The 24,549-nt window shown below is 35.3% G+C and overlaps 1 protein-coding gene across 1 annotated transcript in view; it reads right to left on the bottom strand.

Annotated features, from left to right (window-relative positions):
* Nucleotides 1-24,549, bottom strand: part of ARHGAP15 (Rho GTPase activating protein 15) — a 629,252-nt gene that overhangs the window by 497,504 nt on the left and 107,199 nt on the right. Inside the window, exon 6 of the mRNA NM_001258096.1 lies at nt 6,377-6,466. Within this exon, the coding sequence (NP_001245025.1) occupies nt 6,377-6,466 (90 nt within the window). The remainder of the gene's footprint in view (nt 1-6,376; nt 6,467-24,549) is intronic.

Raw genomic sequence — 24,549 nt, 5'->3', positions numbered from 1 at the left:
TCTTGTTTCTGTTTCTCCTTTCATCAAAGCTAACATGCTCTCTTGGTCTCATCTAGATTCTTACAATCAATTTTATTTCCTGTTCCCAGATTCTATCATTTGCACTCAATCTTTATATACCCCTGACATTCGTATTCCTAAATCAAATCTCGAATTATAAAATTCTATGTCGCCTTCTGTGTAAAATCTGTGTAACCCCATCAACAAAAGTGAAGCTAAAAATCATACAAATAATCATATCTCTTTCCCTTCAATCAGAAAAACAGTATTGTACTGATACCTCAGCAGGGGAGTAATAAGTGTCACTATTGTCCCTCTTTCACTTGGGACATAGTTGCTACACTTGTCTCTAAGTTACCTTTTGCAAGTTTCTATTAACAGCTTGGTAGGGGGCTTTCAAGGTGATATACTTTTAAGTATTAATTTGAATATGTCATTGATTAACTTAATTGGATATTACATTAATGACACGATAAGAATAGCACATTAAAAATAAGTTTAAGGATCTATATTCTTAGTTACACAATAAATGAAAATATTTTCATGTTTTGTATTAAATGTCAGTCTATTAAGTTCAGAAGGCGACAAAAAGACCAGAAGTAGAGCAGAAATTCTGAGTTGCATTTCACAGATATTTACCCCTCTCAACCCTATTCTTCTAAAATTCATATCTGGAATTTCCCTCAAAACATTGTGAGATAGTGTGGTTAGTAGATGAATAATGAAAGTCTGCTGTATTTATATTAAAATCACTTCTTTGTAGTTGCTCTCAAACACACAACATATAGGATTGCTTCATTTTAGTATTTACACAGATGGGCAGGTGAGGTGAGGACGGTCATCTCATATTTCATTGGCGTGACAAAGTTGGAGGAGGATCCTGCCTTGGGTTTTACATAAAGTTACAACTGACACAGCCCAAATTGGAACACATGTCCCCAGACTCATGTGTTCTCTCCACTGCACCTCCTGAATGATGGATGAATTCCTAATAGGTAGATAAAATGATTGGGGACAAGTTGTAGAGCAAAAAACGCTGTATTCGACATTAATGCTTCTCTTACTCTGGTCTATTTTTAATGTCGTGTCTTTTGAGATACTTTGAGTAATTCTCTAAAGTGAAACCAACTTTACTGGAAATCTAATGCATGTATGAATGTGAAGAATCATCCTTTTGCATTTAGTCTAACTACGAGCACTGAAAAATGAAAGAGAAAATTGGTAAAAGCTCAGATTTATTTTAAACCACCACTTGTAACACAAGGAAATGGATAAAAGCACAATACCAGCCGTTTTCCTTTTGGCTTAAAATTATAGTTTTTTTAAAGATGTTATTAAATTATCTTCACATTAATAAACTTAAGTAGTACTTAAACATTTTAAGCTAAGACATATTCAGATCAGAAAGATCAAATTATGTTTAAATGTAATGCATATCCATGGAGAACATTGCATAAAAATGTTTAATATACATTATTGTCAGAAGACTCCATTCAAAGTCAGAAAAGTAATATAAATAATGATAAATCTATTCTGAGGTTTACTTTTAGGGACAGAATCTGTCCCCTGAGATCTATATTTTAATATATTGAAAAAGAATCTTGAAAAAGAATCTCAAATCCAGGAAATGTGACCATGATATTTGTTGAGGTTACAAACTGGTGGTGGCGGGGGGAGGATAACAGACTTTCATCTTAAGTCATTTAATTTTTTCTGCCTTTCAAGCAGCAAGCAGGCAATTGACATATATTCCTAAACACCCATGATTTATTATTTGGTAGAATTATCCTACTGAAAGCATGTAATCTATAGAAGAGCCCAGTGTATGTTTTTTAAAAACTTTGTTAAAGGAAACTCAGGAAAACTGAGGCCCAGTCACTGTCTGGCTTTAAGAAAAGGTAAATTTTTAGAGTAAAAATGATTTAATTATCTTAACTATCTTAAATGCTGTCTTATAACTTGAAAAAGACCCAGGAAACAGTTATCTTCCTCATCTTTACTCCCTATTGACACCCTGGAAATTTTGGAGTACAGGGCCTACATTGTGGATACAAATTCCTATTTAAAAAACAAAAACAAAACAAAACAAAAAAAACAGGAGTGAATCTGTTTTGTTTCGTTTTACTAAAGGAATGCAACTCTACCCTTAGCAGTAACAACTTATTCAGCTGAAAAGTTCAGTCTTCTGGTTTAATAAGTAGAAGACAATATGGGATATAGTTTCTATCTATATATTTTCTTTGGGGAGACAAAATTAATTCGCATGACAGAATATTTATGTAAAGAATAAGTACTAAATTTAATGACATGGAAACAATTATAGTGCTTTGAGACACTCATATATTTAATAAGGGGGGGTATCTCCTTGGAGGTTGGGGAATTTTTTAGAGATATATCAGTTGTCTATTTGATAGCCATGTCACGAACTTCCTTTCCCTAGACTTTCCAAAATATTTAACTCAGAAAGGTTTGTGTTCAAAGGAAAAGGCATAAACCTAACTGAAAAATTTCCTTCAATTTGGAAACAAGAGGTTTTTCTTTTTTAAACAAACTTGCTCTAAAATATTTTGCAGCCATTTTCTCAGTTGAACTTCCTACTGAAAGATTGTAACTGCCTAATGTGCCCAGCCAGGAAACAAGGTGACAGTAGCCCCTCTTGTGTGAAGCAAGCTGCCTGACAATGCTGCCATCCTTTCACATGGTTTTATTTAGTTATTACAACTATCTCTCTGTAAATGACATTTAGGATTATTTAAGATTATGTTGTAATCCTTTTAATCCTTAGTGCTTTAAATTTCAGGCTAAACACCAAAGAGCAAACTAGCACTTAGCAGGAATGTTTAAAACATGTGGTTTGAACATAAATCTTTTTATTCACTCTATCCCTGATGAAGACCTAGTGTTGCTCTTAACTAAGAAAACTCGTACCCAGTTCATTATAGCTGAGTTGCTAAAGGTTTCTCAGACTACATCAAACTTGTGACAGTCCTTGACAATGAACATAAATGCAGAATTAAACAAAAGTTAGCAGCAATGGACATTTACCATTTTAACTTAGAATTTGTATGATCTTTTATAAATGTGTAGTGTCTTTCTGTGTTTGTGCGTGGAAGTGCTTACTCTATTTCCTAAAGTCAAGCTATTAGGTGTGTATATACACAGGTATAGTATATATACATATGTATATTTGCATATATATATTTTATGTATATAAGTATATATATTTTACACATGTATATACATGTATATATTTTAATATAAATTATAACATCTAATATATACTTTGTTATAGAAGTTAATTCTTTTATTATTTATTAAGAAGTACCAATTAGGCCAAAGATTATGCTGTTATAAAATATGTAGATATTCTTAAACTTAGCAAGCGAGCATCATTCTGATTTACTGAAAGTTGTTGAATACTAAAACTTAATAATTAATGTTGTCATTGTTATGTTTCCACATACCAATCAAATAAGATTGAATCCATGTCAACTGTTTGATAGGATTTCAACTAGGAAGGAAAACTTGGCTTTTAATACAAAGAGAAAACAACTCAAAGATCCAAAGAGCATATACGAACAAATGAAATAAATGAAATCTGTCCATTTTTGGTTGTCACAAATGTGTGCTTCTGAGACTTGCAAGCATCTCTCAGGCACACACAATTTTTTGTTTGTTTTCCTATTCATTTTAAGTTCAACTTCTCTGCAGACATTGTAATTACGCGGCATACAATTGCTAATCCATCAAACTTTTTTTAAAAGAGAGATTTCAAATTTTAAGATTATTTATAATTTTGCTCTTCTTTGATTTTCCTTGAACCAAAAATCTCAATAGTCACTTGCTATCTGTAATCTATAATTCATAGACTGAGATTGAACACCAAGCCTAATTCAAACTTGGAATTCTAAAGCTATTTCCGATGTAGCACATCAGCTGAAGCTATGATGGTCTTTTTCAGTCAGGAAGAAATACTTCATTATTCTGTAGATAATGAAACCATTGCACACACACTCCAACGTCCAACAATGCCTTAATACCATGTTTTTGAGATATAATCATGTTTATTCTGATCATTTGAGAGTTCGACCAGCTAATGTATCTAATCAAATATTGATGCAAGTCATCTAGATTTAGCTCTCTGGCAAATCCTTCCCGATGCTTTTTTGTTAACAGAACTATAAAAGCTATTTATATTGTTCCTCTCAAAAGGCTTACTCTCATAGTCTGGATCTATGGATATGTATTAGTAAATTTTACCAAAACTCATGCATTTAGGTGATGAAAAGATTTCAGCACAACAAGGAAACCAAGGGATTCACTCAAAAAGAATGAAACAGAACATGAAACTTGAATCTTTTCTTTCGCTTTGTTATTCACAATATCCTCATGATCACCTCTTGTTTCTCTAAAAGTATAAGATTTTTTAAAAAGTGTCTGTAAGACCACTGAGGCCCCATCAACTGTTCAATTACATTATAAACAAAACTAGCTGGCAAAATTTTCACCTCCAGAAAGCTACCAAAAGTGAGAATACTTTTTAATATCTTTGGAAGGATCTACATTCAAAAATATAAAAATCAAGTAGAAAATTGCAACAGGAGGTGGTTAGTCACATCCTGGAAAGATTGGGATGATACACACTATCAACATAGGTGGCTGACATGTATATCTGTGCACATAATGCTCATAGTTATATAAAAATATACATGATTTTTCATCAATATTTTCAGCCCTCTATGCATCATATATAGTTGACTGTCATCCTCATTTGTGAACTAATTTAACTCTTCATAAGATTAACAGAAGAAACTGAAAAAGGCTGGCTTAGCCCATCTCCAAAGAATTGCTATTGTTCAAGAATAATGTCTATGGCAAATTTCAACGTCTTTTACAGTGTTGGTGATTAGGATGCTAAATTCACAGTACATAATGAGGCTCTACCACTGAGCTTACCCGGTCTAGTTCAGAGCTTCTTAAGTTGATCATCTAGGTTGTCATAAGGCTAGGAGTGTAACCTCTAAATTGTGTTATTTATGGTAGAATAATAAGAGTAAGAAAATTGGGGAAAAAGGGAAGTTACTGATCTATAGTTCCTCGCTTTAAAGGACAGTGTATTTCTCCTTCTTGATTCTGTAAAGTCACATTTTAGTCACGTTCAGCTTTAGAGCATTGACTTCAGGACAAGTGTTTTTGGTTTTCTTCTATCTTTTCTCTCTCCCTTTTATTTCCTTCCTTAATTTTATTTTTAATTGACAAATAATAATTGTATATATCCTCTCACTTTCTTTTTTGACAAAAAATCTCTATACCTAAGTAAAATAAAACTAGAACCAGAATAGTAATGTATTCCAGAATGTGTTAAAATATTTAATGGACCCAAATTATTTGGATATACCTGAATAGCATCTGGAAAATACAAACCAAACTGGAAACCAGCTTCTTCCCCTCAGTGAAGAGTATAGGTAGAAAATGTCACCTACCTATGCTTCTATATGACCCAGTTATTAATTTCAACAAAGCATTTAAGAACAGAAGAACTGACTTCTATTCAAGGGCCAACATGCTCTCAGAAGACATTTAATTTAAAAATAATTATCATAATCTATCTCTCTTTTCTACTAAATTATATAAATCCTGAAATATATCTAATTACTGGTTACTTTGGAAATATAAAAATTTCATATAAAATAGAACAAAAATCAAACTCCATAATCTAAAATTATTAATTGCCAGATAAATCATGCAAATTAGGTGATTTTGGTAACATGTGAAATTACATTTTCCAATTTTATCTCTCTCAAGGATTTCATCTGGTTCTTGCTATTCAATGGAATATGATTGTAATTATGAATCAAGTTGTTTTTTTCAAAAAACTAAAGTATGCAATATGAAAGAATCTTTTTTTTTTTTTTTTTTTTTTTTAATAGCTGTTCAGCCCTTTCCATTCTTGTAAGTTACACTGGTAAATGTAATTAATGACTGGAAGGCAAGAGTGTCAATGAATGTAACTAGCTTACACTTGGTGAATCTTAGTTTGTGTGCATCTGAAAATTCTAGATCAAATCTATTTAAGTCAAACATCCTATGTTTGAACCCCAGACATCTACTACATATACTGCAAACTTCAATGACTTTTATATGTTTATATTAATCAACACGCAACATATATTTTGTGTCCAGATAGCAACCAGTCACCAGAAAAACAACCAAAAAACCAAAAATTCAACTGGGAAGAGGAGTCACCTTTCATGACCTTCAGACAACTAGTTCTTGTACATGAACACATCACAAGAAGGTAGTCTTATTTTAGTTACCCAAGAGAACTCAGATTTAGAGAGACCAGGAATAAACTGAATATATGTAACATTCTTACCTGAAAGACATTCTTTCTGCTCGATTTTTCCTTGGCCCATTCTATGTGTGCTCCACACAAATCCACACTTTCTGGTTTGTGCCCAGTTTTCTGTAAACACAAAAATGAAATAAGAATAAAAGGATGCAACATTATAGATGGATGTCAGAGAAATAGGAGTTTTTTAGTTAGTAGCTATACATATTTATGATATAATGCCTTTGTTGTTTTCCCCAGGGGAAACCTAATTTGTAGAATTTTTATTTGGGACCTGATATTTTTAAATGTCTAAAATTAAAGACCTATTTTTAAAATTATTTAATTAACTGTAGACCATAGGAAAAATTAATATCTAGAATACTGATATGTTGAGATGGTATTCTTTAGTAATTTAAGAATAATAAGTTTTAAAATCTGTTATTTAGTAATATGGAATATTGCTCTTCAATTGCTAAAGTAACATAAAAGCATGTTAAGTTATATTACTTTTAGACCTAACAGTAAAAGAAAAAATTGATAAATCATAATGCAATGCAAAAAACTGTTAGAGTTTTAGCTTTGCTACTACAGTAAAGTTGCTTAGAATCTGACTACATCATCTAGAAAATTGAGCAGGTGGATTAATCTCAAAGTCTCCTTGCAGGTTTGTTTCACATATTAGCAAATTCAATAACATATTTATTAAGTGTCAACTATGCCTTTTAGAAATTCACTTTTCAGACTTTAAGACTATATACATAAATATAATTTCATTTAATAAATTTGACTTAGACAAAATAGATTATAATGTGTGCTTCCTACTACACAATTACAACGTGGGTATTACTTAAAAGATGCTTTTTATTTCAATAATTCACAATAATCACTCATATTTGTCTTTTCATATTTTCACTTGATTCAAGTTAATCATCCTTATACAACTTTGCATTTGCATACCTCCATACCACCAATTATTTTTTAAAATGTTTAGCAGTTTGGAGAATTTCTTTACTATTTTTTCAAGAAGTTTCTCCATAGATAAATTTTCTAGGTTTCTCTATACATTTGATACTTTTCTCAAGTCATTGTCCATAAAATACTTTAGTATATGAAGCTTATAATATTTTTAGACAATGTTTTTAACATTATGAACATTACGATAAAACATGAAATTATGAAAGAATGGTAAATATATTTTAAAAACATTCTGTCCACAGTTGTTGCCTCTTAGCCATTATATCCAATTCTATAAGTTTAACATAAATAGACTTTTTCAGAAGCCAGAAATTTGTCTTTTAACGGTAAATTACGAGGTTTCTGGCAACTGATTTTTTTTTTTTTTGAAACATTGTATAACTCTCCTACAGGATAAACTAGCAGGCAGGATAGAATTTGATAGCATAACTACCTTTTTTGTTGTTATTATTTAGGAACCTCTGGAGAAACCCATCAAGAGATTTGGATCAGTGTAAGGTTTTTACTGGTTCACCCACACTCTGCCACCCAGGTGATCACTATTTTAGAAGATTTCAAAGCATGATAGTGGTGTTCTTTATGAAGTGATTTATGACGTAGAAAAATTAGCAACATGTTTCTTATAGATTTAATTAAATTAGGGGATACTCAGAGCCAACAAAAATAATCATTAAGAGTATGTAACAAAATGGTTTATTTATCCCATACAGTCAAGTCAGGGGAAAATAAAAAGGTATAATTATTTTAAGAGCACTTTTTATGTTCCAGGTACTTACCTAAGTACTTTACAACAATTAGTAATAATTTGTTTAGTATATAACCTCTGTATCATAGAGAGTTTGTGGGTAATTATACAGAAGCCTAAGGCTAATATGAGGAAGATTCAGTATTTTCCTTGCCTCTGGAGCTCTAGGGCCCAGCACAGTGGCTAACACATTGACACAAAATAAGTGTGCAATAAATGTTAACCAAGTGATTCTGTGAAATCTTACACTCACAACTTTATGAGGTAGGCATTATCATCACTAAGTTATAAGTAAGAAAACCTGCCAGAATGGTTAGGTCAATTTCTTCAAGGTTACCCAGCTAGGAAAGGAGTGGCCAGGCTTTAGATCCAAGCAGTGTCACTGCACAGACAGTTCTTAACCATGATGCAGCCCTTAAAAATTGAATATACACTGTGATCATATGCTAAAAACATGTAAGAATTTGGGAAAAGCTATGGCTTTCTCACTAGACTCCAGAATAGACATATTCATCTTGTTTTTGTCCTTCTCTGTTAAACTTGATCTTGCCGTAGGTCCTTTACACCACCTGTTTACCTGGAATACCTCCCAATCTTCACACGGCTGGCTCCTTCTTATCCTTCAGTTCCCAGTTAAATGTCACCTTGTCAGAGGTCTTCCTTGACCGTCTTATATATAAAAGAGCTGTACTCCAGTACTCCTGGTTACTCTCCATCCCACTACTTATTTTAATTTCACTGCAGCCCTCCTCCTAACTGAAATTAACATATATATTTTTATATGCTGACTGTCTGTGTTTCCCCCACCAGAATTAAGCTCCCTGAGCTAGGGCCTTGTTTGCCTTTCCCTCTACTGTTTTTCCCAATGTATGGAACAGTGCCTGGCACATAGTTGTTGTTCAATGAATATTTGCTGAATTCATGAATGAAGGAAAAATACCAAAATGCAACTAGCTTTTGTGCTTTGGAAGGAAGACTTAAGTGTCTCAAAATTCCCAATTTTACAGCAATTAAGATTTGTATTTTTTTAATGGTTAAGCAGTCTTTGGTTTGTGATTTGGAAAAGTGAGAAACGGTTTAATGGACTCATATTTGGATTGAATGTGATATTACACACTCAATTAACATTTATTGCACACCTACTATGTGTCAATGTGTTACCCACTCTGCTGGGCTCCCTGAACTCCAGGGATAAGGGAGATACTGACTCTTCCTTGAAAAAATCTCACATTAGCTTTAGATTTCTGTATAATTATCTACAAACTCCATATGCTATAGGGCTAAAGGAAACCTGTGGGTAAAAACAGTCTAAGCTTTTACAGTTTTCTCATCATCTAGCTTTGTCAATCTCAAAACGTTCTCATCAGTATCTGTTGTGCTGAATCCTTATTAACCCCAATAGGACTGAGGTTCAAGAGGCCAAAGATGAGACCCAGAACCAGCAAACAAGATATGGGATTTTACGAAGGGTTTACATATCAGGGAAAGAGGCCAGTGGTGCCAGGTTGGACAGGAGAACCATCTCATGTACAGGAATACACCAGTGGCAGCGGGCTGGACAACATAACTACACAGCCCAGCAGCGGAGGGCTGGGCAGGAAAACCACAACCTCTTGCTACCAGCATGCAGATTATATAGTATTTTGACTTAACACCCTCCCTTTAAGTACCTCCACCTGGCAACCTTCATCCACCGTACCCCAAACCTCAGAGCCTCATTCACCTGTGTGGCCTGTGATCCACGAGACTGGATGAGGGCTCAGGTGTTTCTCATGGACAAAGAACGAATTTCCAGGTTAGCTGTTCCTGGATTCCCTAGCTTGAAACACACGTTCAGGTGTGTCTGTCATAGAGGGTCATTCCAAGGAGATTCTTAATCTATTGCTATCAGGTGTGTTTACCCTACAGCTTCCTAAGGCAAATCTCACAGCACCTGGCATGGGTTTATCACAATCCAACCCCTGTCCGTGGCTATCCTCTCCAGGACCTTGCCCAGTCTCTTGCATTACTTCCAATCTCACTGCTTCACCTTGTCTCCACTTCAGTGATTTTCATTCTGCTGCTCATCTGACAGATTCCATTTTTGGAGATTTTCTTACCCCCACCCTGTTATGTGTGTTTCTGATGCTATTAAAATAATCGACCTTTGTGCAATCTCCCAGTCTCTGAATTCCTTCCTGGCTTCACTTCCTTTCATGTCCAGGCTTATATTCCTGATTCCACAGTTACTTCAACCACCCCCTCCACCTGCCTTATCCTCCAAGGATATCACTCTCATCTGCTTGCCCCTCCATAATATTCCTCATATCCCCGAATACTGGAAAAATAACTTTTGACTACTTAGGGTAGCAATATTACAAATAATGTCTACCTTCTTCAGCTGGGCCTTTGACTCTGCTTAGCAAACTTTGTATGTGTTCCTAGTCACTTTCTCTTCTTCCTCTTGACACTGCTCTCTGAAAGCTTCAACCCTTATAAGTCCACCCCACGAAATGGTTTGTTCCGACTTCATGGAGATCATAGCCCTTGTGCTAGAACAGTCACAACTCTTCCCACTTTCATACTTAGTCTGTGTAATCCAAATAAACAAACGAATATAAAGTTTAATGATAGCTTCCTCTATTGCACTCTGAAACCTTAATATTGATTTCTCATTTACTTCTTACAACAATCTTGTGAAAATATTACCAGTGCTTTCAACTTACACATGAAGAAACCTAAGCAGAGAGTGGCCAAGTGCCTGACATGAGATCATGTACTTAGAAAGTGCCTGAGTTGATATGAATTTACTTTTATCAGATTCCAAGTTCTAGGGTTTTGATCACAATGTAATCCATGGCCTCTCCTCCACACTCATCTTTTCCTCCTACTAGTTCACCCACCTAAAAATCAACATCTTTTTCAGGACCAAGAATAATAATTCACATTTTCTATTTTTTTCCTTGAGTCATCATTTCCCACTTTGTCTTCTGGCTCCAGAATTCTGGGGCTGTGACTGGCCCATCTGTCTAATAAACAACCATACCTTGGCAGGACAGTGGCCTCTGTGAGTGTCAAATTACCTGACCTGTCAGTACCATAAAGCACAGAAAGGACTCGCAAGGCATGTCCTGCTTTGCCTCAGAGGAAGAGCTACTCCTTCTGCCCAAGGATTATTTGTCTCTAGTTCCTAATTTCGTCCAGTCTTGTCCCTCATTTCCGGAGCTGTCCAATAATAAGAATTTCACATTTCCTTCTACTTTCTCCCTCTCAAATAGATTATATCTTCAGCCTCTAACCATGTTCATCACCCCTGTTTATAAAGAAAAAAATAGAAGAAAAGCAAGCATCAACTCCACACCCTCACTTTTTCTCAATCTCACTTATTTCCTTTCCATTATTGCCAGATTCATCCTTCTCCTCAGTTCATGTTCTCTGTTTGCCCAGACTCCATTCTCTTCTTCAACACTGTAGTATGATGTTTACTTCCTTCTTTGACTTTTCTAAAATGTCTTAACCATTAAGGTCAACAAAAACAATCTGATGCCTTGTTTCCCATCTGCATCTGACTTGAACTCTGCACTCTTAGATTCTGTTGGCCCTTCTCCTTAGAGCCCTCTTGTTTCTTGGCTATGGAAGCATTTTTTTCTCTAAATTCTTCTTTCACCTTTTATACTCTTCCCTTTCAGTTTCTTCTACTGACTCCTCTTCCTCTTCCCACTTTCTAAATGTTGGTAACCCCAGGTTTAGCGTTCTAGGCCCTCATCATTTCTCCTCACTCATGTGATTCCTATGGGTTTTGGTCTTGCCCCTAGTCTTGCCCCATCCCCTGCCATATGTTGACCCCTCGATGGGTGCCTCTGGCCCCCAGCTCACTCTGATGTGTCAGAATTATATTTTCTACACTATCATGAGAGTGTAGCACAGACACCTCAGTGAAATCATTATCTTCTTCTCCCACCTGCCTCCTTTTCTCTATTGCTTGTCTTACTTAATAATCCCTTCACTCTCTTTGCCTGAAAGTTTCTTAACTCCCTCCTTTCTTTCACCATCCATAATCAAAAGGCACAAAGTCTCAAATTCTGGAATTAGTTCCTTTTTCTCCATCTCATGACCCTAACCTCAGTAGAGTTCTTATTTTCTCTCACCAGAATTCTTCTACCTCTTGCCTCTGTGGCCAAAAACCCTTGCAATACATTCTCTGTATTTTGACCTTTTTTCCCCTCAAAGACACAAACCTCACATTGTGAAACATTTATCTATGGGGTAGTGTCCAAATCCTTTGGTAAGGTATACTAGCTCCTTTCTGTCCTCCTCCAACCATCCCTCTCGGTTCTATGCATTCTCCCATTCTTCTCCACACCAGCTATGCTACATCCATGGCAGTTTCCAAAATGCAATGTGTTTTCACAACGCCAGACATTTGGGATTTGAGTATGCATTCATTCTTTTCATCTGAAATACATTTATCTCTCTCTTCAATCTACCCTGCTTGCCTGCCATCTGCCGTAATCTTGCTCATTTTCAAGACACAAGTTAAAAAAATAAAAATATCCACGGGGAGAATTTCGCCTCTGCAGGTAGTCACTTACTCCTTCCACCATTTCTCCTATTTGAAACATACTGTGTTACAACTCTTGTTAGTCACACATTGCTACTCCTTTTTGGTGTGTTTTTTCCCCCTAGCTATCCAGTAAGAGAAGGGGGTTTGTCTTATGGTTCTTTATTCTTCCAGAATCTAGCAAAGTGGCCCCAAATAAGTGTTCAACAGATATTTGTGAACTATTGAAATAATTGAGGAACTGTATAGAGAATGACAATGGAAAATATCGGGGTTGATTCCAATGCATTAACAAATCAAAATAAATAATACATCTCAGAATGACAGTTTACAAAGAAAGAAGTATGTAGGTGGGTACAGGATAATATTTCCATTTTATACCGACTTTAAGAACTGATCATCTGGTACAATCAAAGTTAATAGAGATTTGGGGTGAATTCAAAAGTATGACAGAAAAAAAACAAAGTTATTGGTAATAATAAATATATTCACTTTAAAAAGAGAAAACTAGAATAAATAGCTTGAGGATTGTGTAAAAATTGTCCTAATAAGTAGTTCATTTTCACAAAGCTACAGCAGAAAGACCTATGCCTGAAGAACTGTTTTAGGGAATAGAGATTATTAGAAGAAAAACTTCTCAGTATTTAAATGTTAAATATTGGAATAAGTAGTTCAGTAAAGTTGTAGAATTTATTTGGAAGACAATCAAGATTTTATTCAAGAAGCCTGAAATTAAAGAATCCTTTAATAGAAAACATATTTCTGATTCTACAGCTATAAAACACAAGAAAAAGTCTGCTAATGAACAGCACGATGCCAATGGATCATATTGTACATCATTATAAAAATATACTTTTTTAAAAATGACTAAATATGAATTTAAATCTAAGAATGTACACACCATATCTCTTCTGGGGTGAACTTAGAATAGAAATAACTGATTTTTAAAATATTTAAATAGAATTATTTAAGAGTTACTGCTTTTGGACAATAAAACATAAAAGCTTCTTTTTTAGAGGAATGTGAAGTCATTAAAAATTGACCCTAGGTCTCTCGCACTTCTGATTTTTATTATTCTCTTCGTCTATCTTCACCATTTCCCAATAACAGCTAACAGAGTATTTTCTCTGTAATATTTTTTTCTCCGACTTAGATTAAACCTGTGGGATTAAGTTTCCCATTTTTCTTTATGGGATATTTGGGGTCCATAGTCTTTTAATGTATATTAAGAAAATATCAAAGGCCAGATGCTCTTTAGCTTGATGATAGCTTCCATGATGAAGATTGGGCATATACGCAGGCCACAAATCATTTGACCGCACAGCCTTATACCCTTATTACTAGATGTGGTTCAAAAAGAGAGACAAAGCTCAGATTTTATGAAATAGGTTATTAGCGCCATTTTTTATTTTGGATTAATTGCTATTCCAGAATATAGACTCAGATTGTCCTTATCATTTTGAAACACGAAACACAAAATCTGTTTAGAGGAATTAAGTTTTATCACATAACTGGTTTTGATTCTGGAAAATTGTTCATGGAGGAGGATAAAACTCATTTATATATTCTCATTTGGGCAAAATGATTCAGGAAAGAGGACTGAATGGATACCTGATCTTATTAATGTCTAAAGTATGGCCCCTGTCAACATAAAAGAGGATACTTTGATTATAAGATGTGAGTTTTATGTATATGAATATAAATGATGTTAATAATAACAGAAATTGTTTCTACAGTGAAATTTCTCAGTATATTACATGACCAAATCAAACCACATTTTCAGAAAAATAAACCTTTGTTAGTGATTGTGGGCACGAGAATGTTATGTGCTTTTTGTTTGTTTTTGAGGAGAAAGTATTCTATACTTTTCAAGAAATGAGCACCTATTGCATTTGTTTCTGAATCAAAATCTTGCTGGAATAAATATAATCGCTTCTACTTAGTTTATTTTGTTCTCAACTGATACAGTTTTACATTTACATGATATTAAAAAGGTAATTTATTTCTGCAAGGTGAATAGCTTGGGTACACTTTTGATGTCTCAGGTGCCGCCTCAGAGTTTCCCCTTAGACTGTCATCCACTCAGTCAACCTCAGCTGTCCCTGTAGGTGACCATCTCTGCCTGGGCAATGCAGTCCACCTCTTGAGAATGACCAGTCACCTTCTTGGAATGCCAGACTTCCCCCCCAAAGGCTGCCAGATTATAGAGGGGCCTTTGGCTCCTTCCACTACTTCCTACTTTAGATGAAATGCCACTTTGCAGGGTGTGGGACCTGGCTTTCTGAGTAGCCTCCCAAGGCTGAGGCAGGTCCAACTGATGCAGGCAAGTGAAGACTCTCGGTGGTGAAATTTAACCAAAAGTTCAGGAAATGGGAAAAGTGCAGGAAATGGGAAGAAATATGGGAGATAAATTCCTTTTCCTTCTTCTGCTCCCTTCCTCCCATAGATTGGTTTAAGCTTTCACCAGTGTACTTGCAGCCCCTTTTCTCTCTGTCTCTTTGAAGCTCATTGTAGAGGGGAGCCAACATGGTAACATCCCTGTACCACTCCCCATCATTTCTGGCCTGACTTCCTTTTCACTTCACTCTCTGTGTCCTGGATTTGTACCTCCCAAATAAAGCCTGGCTCTTAATTCAGGCTTTGTCTTCCAGAAAACCAGGATTGAGACAACTGATGTTGCTCTCACTATGGCAGAGGCAAATCGCTCTCCACCAAAATGTGTGCTGTGGTCCCTCTTCAAGCACCTTTAGTTGTCACTGGGAGCCAGTTCGCCAGCTGAAGGCTTTATTTCCAGCCCTATTTGCATCAGAATGTGGCCAATTATTCATTCTTACCACTGGAATGTGAGCAATAAGACTTCTAGGCACATGCAGATCTTTCCCACATTCTCCCTTTACCCTTCCCTCATCTGCCACTACTCCTAACGACCGTACTCTATTGCTTCACGTAATAATAACGACAATGATAAATACAATTAAGATTTATTATGTTTGCTCTGTGACAGGCACATTGCATCAATTTTCTCACGTGTGGTTCTATGAGATAGTCACCTTTGTTAATCTCATATTGCAGTTGAGATAGCCAAGAAATATGTGAAAATAAAGTTATCATTAACATTTGAAAATAAACTAGAGCAGCAAGTAAAACATTAACCTGGGATTCCTAGCCCAGGTGATCTGACTTGAAAGCCCCTGTTTCTACCTAATGTGATACTGCTTCTCAGAGCATTTCAATTTAGTAGTGAATTTTTAAGAAAGACTATACATATACTCTATAAATTAAAAAATGTACTGTGGGGTGAAAGCTAAGTTTATCTTAGAGAAATGCAAGCTCCAAAACAGATGCATTTCATTGACCAAAATGATAAACCACAGAGAGACAAGCTTCATAATTAAAATAGTTTTCTGAGAGAGCCTAAGGTGAGGTTTATTGAGGGACAGTAAGCTCTGATCCATTTATAAAGAATCCTGTCAATTTCATGGATTTTTGCGGTTATTAAAAATTATGTAAGATACAGAATTTATTATAGTTAATGGCCAAAACTTGAAAAAAATATAACCAGAGAACATGGCTTCATTTATAGCAATATCGATCACTTGATTTTTTTTCCTTACAAAGTTTACATTAATAAAACACGGGACTTTAATTTCCTTTTTTTCTTCTCTGTATTTCCATCTCTACCCATTATCCTCCAGATTTTGAACTGTAACTTGTTTTTTCTAATCATTAAATGTATGATGAGGCCATATGATGGTGCAATCTACAGCTATACTAACATACTGCATCAATGATAACCATGCTGATGTGGCAAGAATACTACTCTTATGAGAATTAAATGATTAAACAGAGATTTTAAAATGCCTTCATTAGTCTAAGGCTGATAGATCTTTTGTTTGCCCCTCCATTTTTTCATGATCTTCTTAAGCAGGGGTCTGAATAAGGGCTCAATACTCACTCTACAAAGATAAAATCATTCCATATTCATTTTGCACGGAATACTCAATAATTCATGAATAGCTTTCTGATTGAAACTATTTTCATCTTTTTGCTAAATCACATCATTTTCCCTCCATAAATAAGTTCATTTTGTTGTTAAAGTCATACTACAGTGAATGAGCATTAGATATATTGCATTATTTAATTAATGTGTGTGTTCATTACTCATATTGAAAGTAAACAATATTTTGTAAAAGTAAACAAATTATTATTTATTTTATTTTTTATTTTTATTTTTTTAGAGACAGAGTCTCATTCTATTGCCTAGGCTATAGTGCAGTGACTTAATCATAGCTCACTGCAGCCTCAAACACCTGGGTTTAAGTGATCCTCCTGCTTCGGCCTCCCAAGTAGCTGGACTTATAGGTGCATGACCATCATGTATGGCTATTTTTTTTTTTTTTTTTTTTTTTGGACAGAGAGTCTCACTCTATCACCCAGGTTGGAGGGCAGTGATGGGATCTTGGCTCACTGCAACCACCACCTCCTGGGTTCAAGCAATTTTTGTGCCTCAGCCTCCTAAGTAGCTCAGGTTACAGGTGTGTGCCGCCACACCCAACTCCTTTTTGTATTTTTAGTAGAGATGGGGTTTCTCCATGTTGAACAGGCTAGTCTCAAACTCCTGACCTCAGATGATCCACCTGCCTTGGGCTCCCGAAGTACTGGGATTATAAGCGTGGGCCACCACACCCAACTAATTTTTTAAAATAACTTTTGTAGAGACAGGGTCTCAATATGTGGGCCAGGCTGAAAACCAATTATTTTGATGAGGCCTTTTATGTTGCCCATTTTTGCTTCCAAGGTTATGGCTGAATCAGTGGTTTGGAAAAGTTAATAGTTCCTTAAATGACTTAGAAAAGTTTTCTGTTTTTAAAAGTAAAATTTTTATAACATCAAACTCATAGAAGCAGAGAGCAGAATAGTACTTACCAGGGCCTGGGGGTTTGTGGGAAAGGTATGGGGAGATGTTGCTCAAAGTGTATAAAATTTCTATTAGACAAGAAAAATAAATTCTAGAGATCCATTGTACAGCATAGTAACTGTAGTTAATAATAATATCCTATATACTTAAAAATCACTGATTATATTTTAAATATTTTCATCACACACAAAAAATGAGGTAATGGATATATTAATAGCTTGATTTAATCATTCCACAACGTATACATGCACCAAAACATCATATTGTACCTTTTAAAAATACAATTTTTTTCTTCCACTTTTAGGTTCAGGGATACATGTGCAGGATGTGCAGGTTTGTTACATAGCTAAACGTGTGCCATGGTGGTTTGCTGCACAGATCATCCCATCACCAAGGTATTAAGCTCAGCATCCATTAGCTATTCTTCCTGATGCTGTGCCTCTCCCCACCACCCCCTCCAACAGGCCCCAGTATTTGTTGTTCCCCACACTCTGTCCATGTGTTCTCATCATTCAGCTCCCACTTATAAGTGTGTTTTTCTCTTCCTGTGTTAGTTTGCTAAGGATAATGACTTCCACTCCATCCATGTCCCTGCAAAGGTCATGATCTTGTTCCTTTTAATAGCTGCACAGTATTCCATGGTCTATATGTACCACATTTTCTTAATCCAGTCTATCATTGATAGGCATTTAGGTTGACTCCATGTCTTTGCTATTGTAAACAGTGCTGCAATGAACATACACGTGCATGTATCTTTATTGTAGAATGATTTGTATTCCTTTGGGTATATACTCAGTAATGGGATTGCTGGGTCAAATGATATTTCTGCCTCTAGGTCTTTGAGGAATCACCACAGTGTCTTCCACAATGATTAAATTAATTTACACTCCCATCAACAGTGTAAAAGTGTTCCTTTTTCTCTGTAACCTCACCAGCACCTGTTCTTTTTGACTTTTTAGTAATTGCCATTCTGATTGGTGCGAGATGGTATCTCATTGGGGTTTTGATCTGCATTTATCTAATGATCAGTGATGTTGAGCTTTTTTTATATGTTTTTTGGCTGCATGTATGTCTTCTTTTAAGAAGTGTCTGTTCATATCCTTTGCCTACTTTTTAATGGGGTTGTTTATTTTTTTTCTTGTACATTTGTTTAAGTTCCTTATAGACTCTGGATATTAGAACTTTGTCAGATGAATAGATTGAAAATTTTTTCTTCCATTCCAAAAGTTGTCTGTTCACTCTGATGATAGTTACTTTTGCTGTGCAAAAGCTCTTTAGTTTAATTAGACCCCATTTGTCACTATTTGCTTCTGTTGCAATTGCTTTTGGCATTTTCATCATAAAATCTTTGTCTGTGCCTATGTCCTGAATGGTATTGTCTAGATTTCATTCTAGGGTTTTTATAGTTTATTTAATAAATGGTGCTGGGGGAACTGGCTTAACCATGTGCCCAATATTGAAACTGGACCCCTTCCTTACACCATATACAAAAATTAACTCAAGATGGATTAAACACTTAAACGTAAAATGCCAAAATATAATTTTTAAAAAGTAAAAATTGCCAGTTGTTGGCTCTGATTAAAAATACATATTAGTACAATGTAAAATAAAAAACGTAAGAGTAACAAAAAAGTCCCTTACACTACCAACATATAGGCTTTCTATTGAATATACTGGCTTTAGAACCACACAATTTTAGGAGGAAAATATTCCCTAAAATGTTTACAATGTTTTCGAATTTATATCAAAAGTGACACTAAATTTTCTGAGCAGTATGTGATGAATACAATAGAAACAGTGGCTCTCATCCACCCAATTGATGAGAATGAGTTCCACAGCATCTGATTGTTAGTAGAAAAACTTTACACAATGCATTTGTTTAAGTAGGGTGTGACACTAAACAGATATTCTGGAGTCAGATGAAAACATCACTAGGTTTGCAACCATTGCTCACTGAGATGGTGACACACCTAGTTCTTGGGACAGCATGTTTTTAGCTCTCCTTAGATGAATAGCTCTGCTTGTTCTCTTTGCACTAGAACTTCTTTAGAAATGACCATACTGTTGGAGGTCAGAGACATATGAGAATATCAAAATATTTTGTCAGTGAAAAGATGTCCTGTGATTTACTAAATGCATTGAGCCAAAATGATGACAAACAGCCGTTTTACAATTTTCTCTGTCGTAAGAGCTCAGGCCTTATTGCTCACATCTATTTGCATAAATTTTTAGAACATGTCTCTCAGATAATTTACCAAGTCCTGCATGTGTTTTTAAATTATACATATACAAAATTAAGACAGACTTAATTTTATAGACAACTGATATATATGTATGTGTATATATATATATCAGTTGTCTCTCTCTCTCTCTCTCTCTCTATATATATATATATATGTAAATTCCCCAAACATCTGAAAACTCTGAGTCTCTCTTAATTGAGAAATTGAGAATATTTCATATTGGTTACATTGCCTACAGAATGAAATGATCTCTTCTCCCAGTCCTGTTCAAGGTCTTTCATAAACCAGTCCCACACTGACTTTCTAACCAAATTACACTGCTTGCTGTTCCACAATGCTGTTCCTTAACTTAGTTTGAAGCTATTCCTCACTCCCAGGCAACTTATAGAAGAAACACAAAATAGTGTGGACTAGGAAATATTCACTCTAGGCCTCAGGGAACCCCCATTAAAACATTTCAAGAACTGTGACTAGTACACAGTGCATGGAAGAAGGCAAGAGATCAATATACATCTGTAAAATAAATAACAAAAAAGAATTTTCCATATTTCATTATTAATTACTTTCTTATTAGTACATAAAATATCTTTTGCCCCCTGTTACATCAAAATCCTATTCATCCTTCAAAAATGTGCTCAAATGTCACTTCCCCCATGAACATATTTCAAATCCTATCCAAATGGAAGCAATCACACTCTTCTCTGAGTTATCATAAAACAACCCCATGTCTTGTTCATGCCATTTTAGGACAACTACCAACATCCATTTTTTCACTATGCTCAATCTAAGGCCATACTTCCTATTTGTTTCAGTTTGGTTCATTTTTTTATCTTTCAGAGCACCTATCATAGTGACTTAAAAATCTATCATAGTGACTTAAACATAAGAGATGCTCAATAATATTTGATATAATAATCTCAAAAGGTAATATTTGAACAAAAGGAGAGATACGTAAGCTGAACATTATTTGCAATAGTAGTTTCTCTGGAAAAAGACCAGCTATAGCTAAATCTATGGTTCCACAGCATGTTGTCTAATATTTTTTAACACTTTAGTCATGGTTTTATTATAATAAACCTATATGAAATTATGTCTCTTTTACCATGTTGTGAGTACTTTAAGAGCAGGGATCATATATTATTCATTTGAATATTTCTGTTGCCCCTAAGGTAAGAACAAAACAAAAAGAAAAAAATTATGTGACACCTGGTAGGAGTTGTTAACTGTTGATAGAATAAATGAATGGATGTTCTAAATTGCAGAGCTTCTTCTCTATGATGCAATCCATCAAATGGGTTTTGTTTAACCAGAAATGGAGATTTGCCAAATCCCATGCACATGGTCAGGTGCCTCCCGAACACTTCAAGCAGAAGCTCTAAAATCACAAAGTACAGCAGGTACTTAGGAGTCAAACTGCAAACGAAGTGCTAGAGTCAATTGAAATACTTCACTGATACCAAAATAGGAAAGCGTATCTGAAAAATACAAGGAATGTGAGTCAAGGCCTGAGAAGATAAATCAAACAGACAGCTCCTGATTCTCTAGTACTTCTTTAGCACCAGATGAAACAAACAGTAATGTGGGTGCTTCTGAGGAAAGAGTTTTCACTTGTGCAGTAAATGAGATGAAGATCCTTGAAGAATGAGCATCCTCTCTTGCTTTGGCCCTACAATAGGCCTGGCTCTTTTAAGATACATAACACTGACTAGTACTGCTATTCAGTGTATGTTTGTTAAAATAATAGCCATGACAGATTATTCCAGAATGAAGACACCTGGAGTATGCTAACACAACTCATTAAACTCATTTGTCCCTCATAGCAAATCTCAGGTCATGATACTCTTCTCAATCCTTTTCTTTTATCCTATCTTCAAACCAAACCAAAAATTCATTTCTCTTTGCTGTGCACAGACTCTGCCCATTCTCAGTTTTATGCCATTGTTCATGTTTTTTATCCCCCTGCACTCCCTCCCTGCAAATCTCCACATATTCAAATTATAACTGTCCTTCAAGGCCCAATTCAAATCTTTCACAGATGTGAGCTCGCCTTCTTCAAAATCTCAGGAAAAAAAAAAAAAAAAAAACCTCTACTATGTTTCTTATTTCATCTCACCCTATTTTTTGGCAGAGATTTTATAAGGCAAAGACTATATCTTGATTATATCTCTATGCCTTATATGTAGCCCTAACGAGCAAGCTGTTCATTGTAGAATTTCAATACATATTCTTATGAAGTCTTTTCCCACCAAGATTTATATAAATAGCACAAACTTGATTAACCAAATGCATACTTAAATTAAAGTGAGGTAGATTGTAATGAGAAGCTATGTTTTTGGATCAACTCTCCCACTGAAAACAATAAAAATGCTGGATAAAATGTTTCTTTTTAAAATTACTCCTTAAAAAATTGAAAATATGAAAAGACAGTGGGACTGCCACCGTAAATATTTTTTAGGGGTGGAAATATGAAGTCAGTGAGGGAAGCTGAATATCAAAGTAACATAACTGCATTTTTCCTGAGGTCATTTGTTTATGCTACACATTTGAGCTTTGGTCAATCAAACCCAGAATAATGGAGCAAGGTCCTGGCCGAAGTGTTATAAAGAATAAGGGAGAACCAATATTAAAGTTGTTGCCTTTCTCCAAACCCAAACAAATATAAAGAAGACTGTTTTGGTAGATGAGCAATGTAAAATAAGAAAATAAGAAAAAATGAGGCACAATCTTGTCCCTGAGAAGTGGCAGGATAGCTACGGCCCTCCTATTATGTAGACATAATTGGAGAGTTTTATACTGTTAATTTAGATTGAGATAGTCAGTCTCTGGGAAGGTCCCAAACCTCACGAGAAAAAATCTAAAATAATATGGAGTAGGACACATTTATCCTAGGCCTCAAAGTGCCTCCCATGATAATATTTCAATACCAATGATTAGCACACAGTCAAAGATAACCAGACATACAAGAAAACAAAGCAATATGAGTAAGAACCAGCAGAAACATACTGACACAAATTTAGATGTTAGAATCACAAAATACAGATTATAAAACAACTCTTCCTCCTAGTTACAACAAAATAAAATAGAGTCTTAAAAAATACCTGCAGGAAAAAATTAACTCAATATACATAGTACATTTTTAAAAGAAACAAAATTCTAGAACGAAAAATTACGATAATTGAAATTAAAAGCTTAATGTTCATTATGAAAGGAGAATGAAGAACTGGAAGATACTTAAAGAGAAATTATTTGAAATGCAGCTCAGAAAGACAAAAATATAAGAAAAATAAGAGTGTAAGGCATTTAGAGAATACAGTGAGAAATTTAACATGAGTTTAATTGAAGGTTTAGAAGGAGATGAGAGAGGGAATATAAAAGGGGCTACATTTGAAAAGATAGCCATTGGGCCTGGTGCGGTGGCTGACACCTGTAATCCCAGCACTTTGGTTGGCTGAGGCAGGTGTATCACTTGAGGTCAGGAGGTCAAGACCAGCCTGGCCAACATGGTGAACCCCTATCTCTACTAAATATACCAAAATTAGCCAAGAATTGTGGTGCATGTTTGTAATCCCAGCTACTCTGGGGGCTGAGGCTGAAAATTGCTTGAACGGCCGGGCGCGGTGGCTCAAGCCTGTAATCCCAGCACTTTGGGAGGCCGAGACAGGCGGATCACGAGGTCAGGAGATCGAGACCAGCCTGGCTAACACAATGAAACCCCGTCTCTACTAAAAATACAAAAAAAAAACTTAGCCGGGCGAGGTGGCAGGCGCCTGTAGTCCCAGCTACTCGGGAGGCTGAGGCAGGAGAACGGCGTGAACCCGGGAGGCGGAGCTTGCAGTGAGCTGAGATCTGGCCACTGCACTCCAGCCTGGGTGACAGAGCGAGACTCCATCTCAAAAAAAAAAAAAAAGAAAATTGCTTGAACATAGGAGGCAGAGGTTGTAGGGAGCCAAGATCATGCCACTGCACTCTAGCCTAGGTGACAGAGTGAGACTTTGTCTCCAAAAAAAAAAAAAAAAATAGCTACTGGAAATTTTCTGAAATATATTAATGATAGCAATAAATAATTTTAAGAAGCATAACAATCCAGGCAGGAAAAATGAAAAGAAACTGACATCTGTATGCATCATGGTGAAACTGTAGAAAAACAAAGGTAATGAGAAAAATATTATGAGCAATCAGAAAAGAGCAGTTATATTAACAGGTGATTTGGTTGTAAGAGTGGAAAACAGAAGACAGTGTGATGATATTTTTGACATGCTGACTGAAAATGACTACCAACTAAAAATTCTATATTCAAAGAGAATATATATTTCTAGGATGAGGGAGAAATAGAGATTTTTTTCAAAATAAGCAGACTACGAGATAGATTGTCCCTGCAAGACCCTTAGCACAGGAATTTCTCAGAATATATTTCAAGCAGAAGAAAAAGTGATCCTAGAAAGCAAGTCCAAGGTTCATGGAGAAATAAATAGCAAAGAATGCACCAAATATTAGGCAAATGTAAACAAACATTGACTCCATAAAAGAGAATAATAATGTCTAGTGGTATTTAAAAAATTAAAACACCAGATGGTAATAACATTGAGAAAGGGATAAATTGATTAAAAATATTCTAAGGTAATATCTTAGTAGAAGGTAAAGGATCTCACACTAGCTTTATTTGTTGATAAGTACTAATGCTGTAATGCTAAGTTAACTATACTAACAGAACAGAAACAAAGTGCATCCTCCCAAACTAGTAAAGAAAAAAATGGAATGATAAAAATATTAAGGGACAGAAAAAGCAATAAATAC

This window comes from Macaca mulatta, chromosome 12, assembly GCF_049350105.2.
Source record: "Macaca mulatta isolate MMU2019108-1 chromosome 12, T2T-MMU8v2.0, whole genome shotgun sequence".
In the NCBI taxonomy this organism is placed as follows: domain Eukaryota; kingdom Metazoa; phylum Chordata; class Mammalia; order Primates; family Cercopithecidae; genus Macaca; species Macaca mulatta.
Note: the sequence above shows the minus strand (reverse complement) of the source record. Positions and strands in the feature narration are given on the sequence as shown.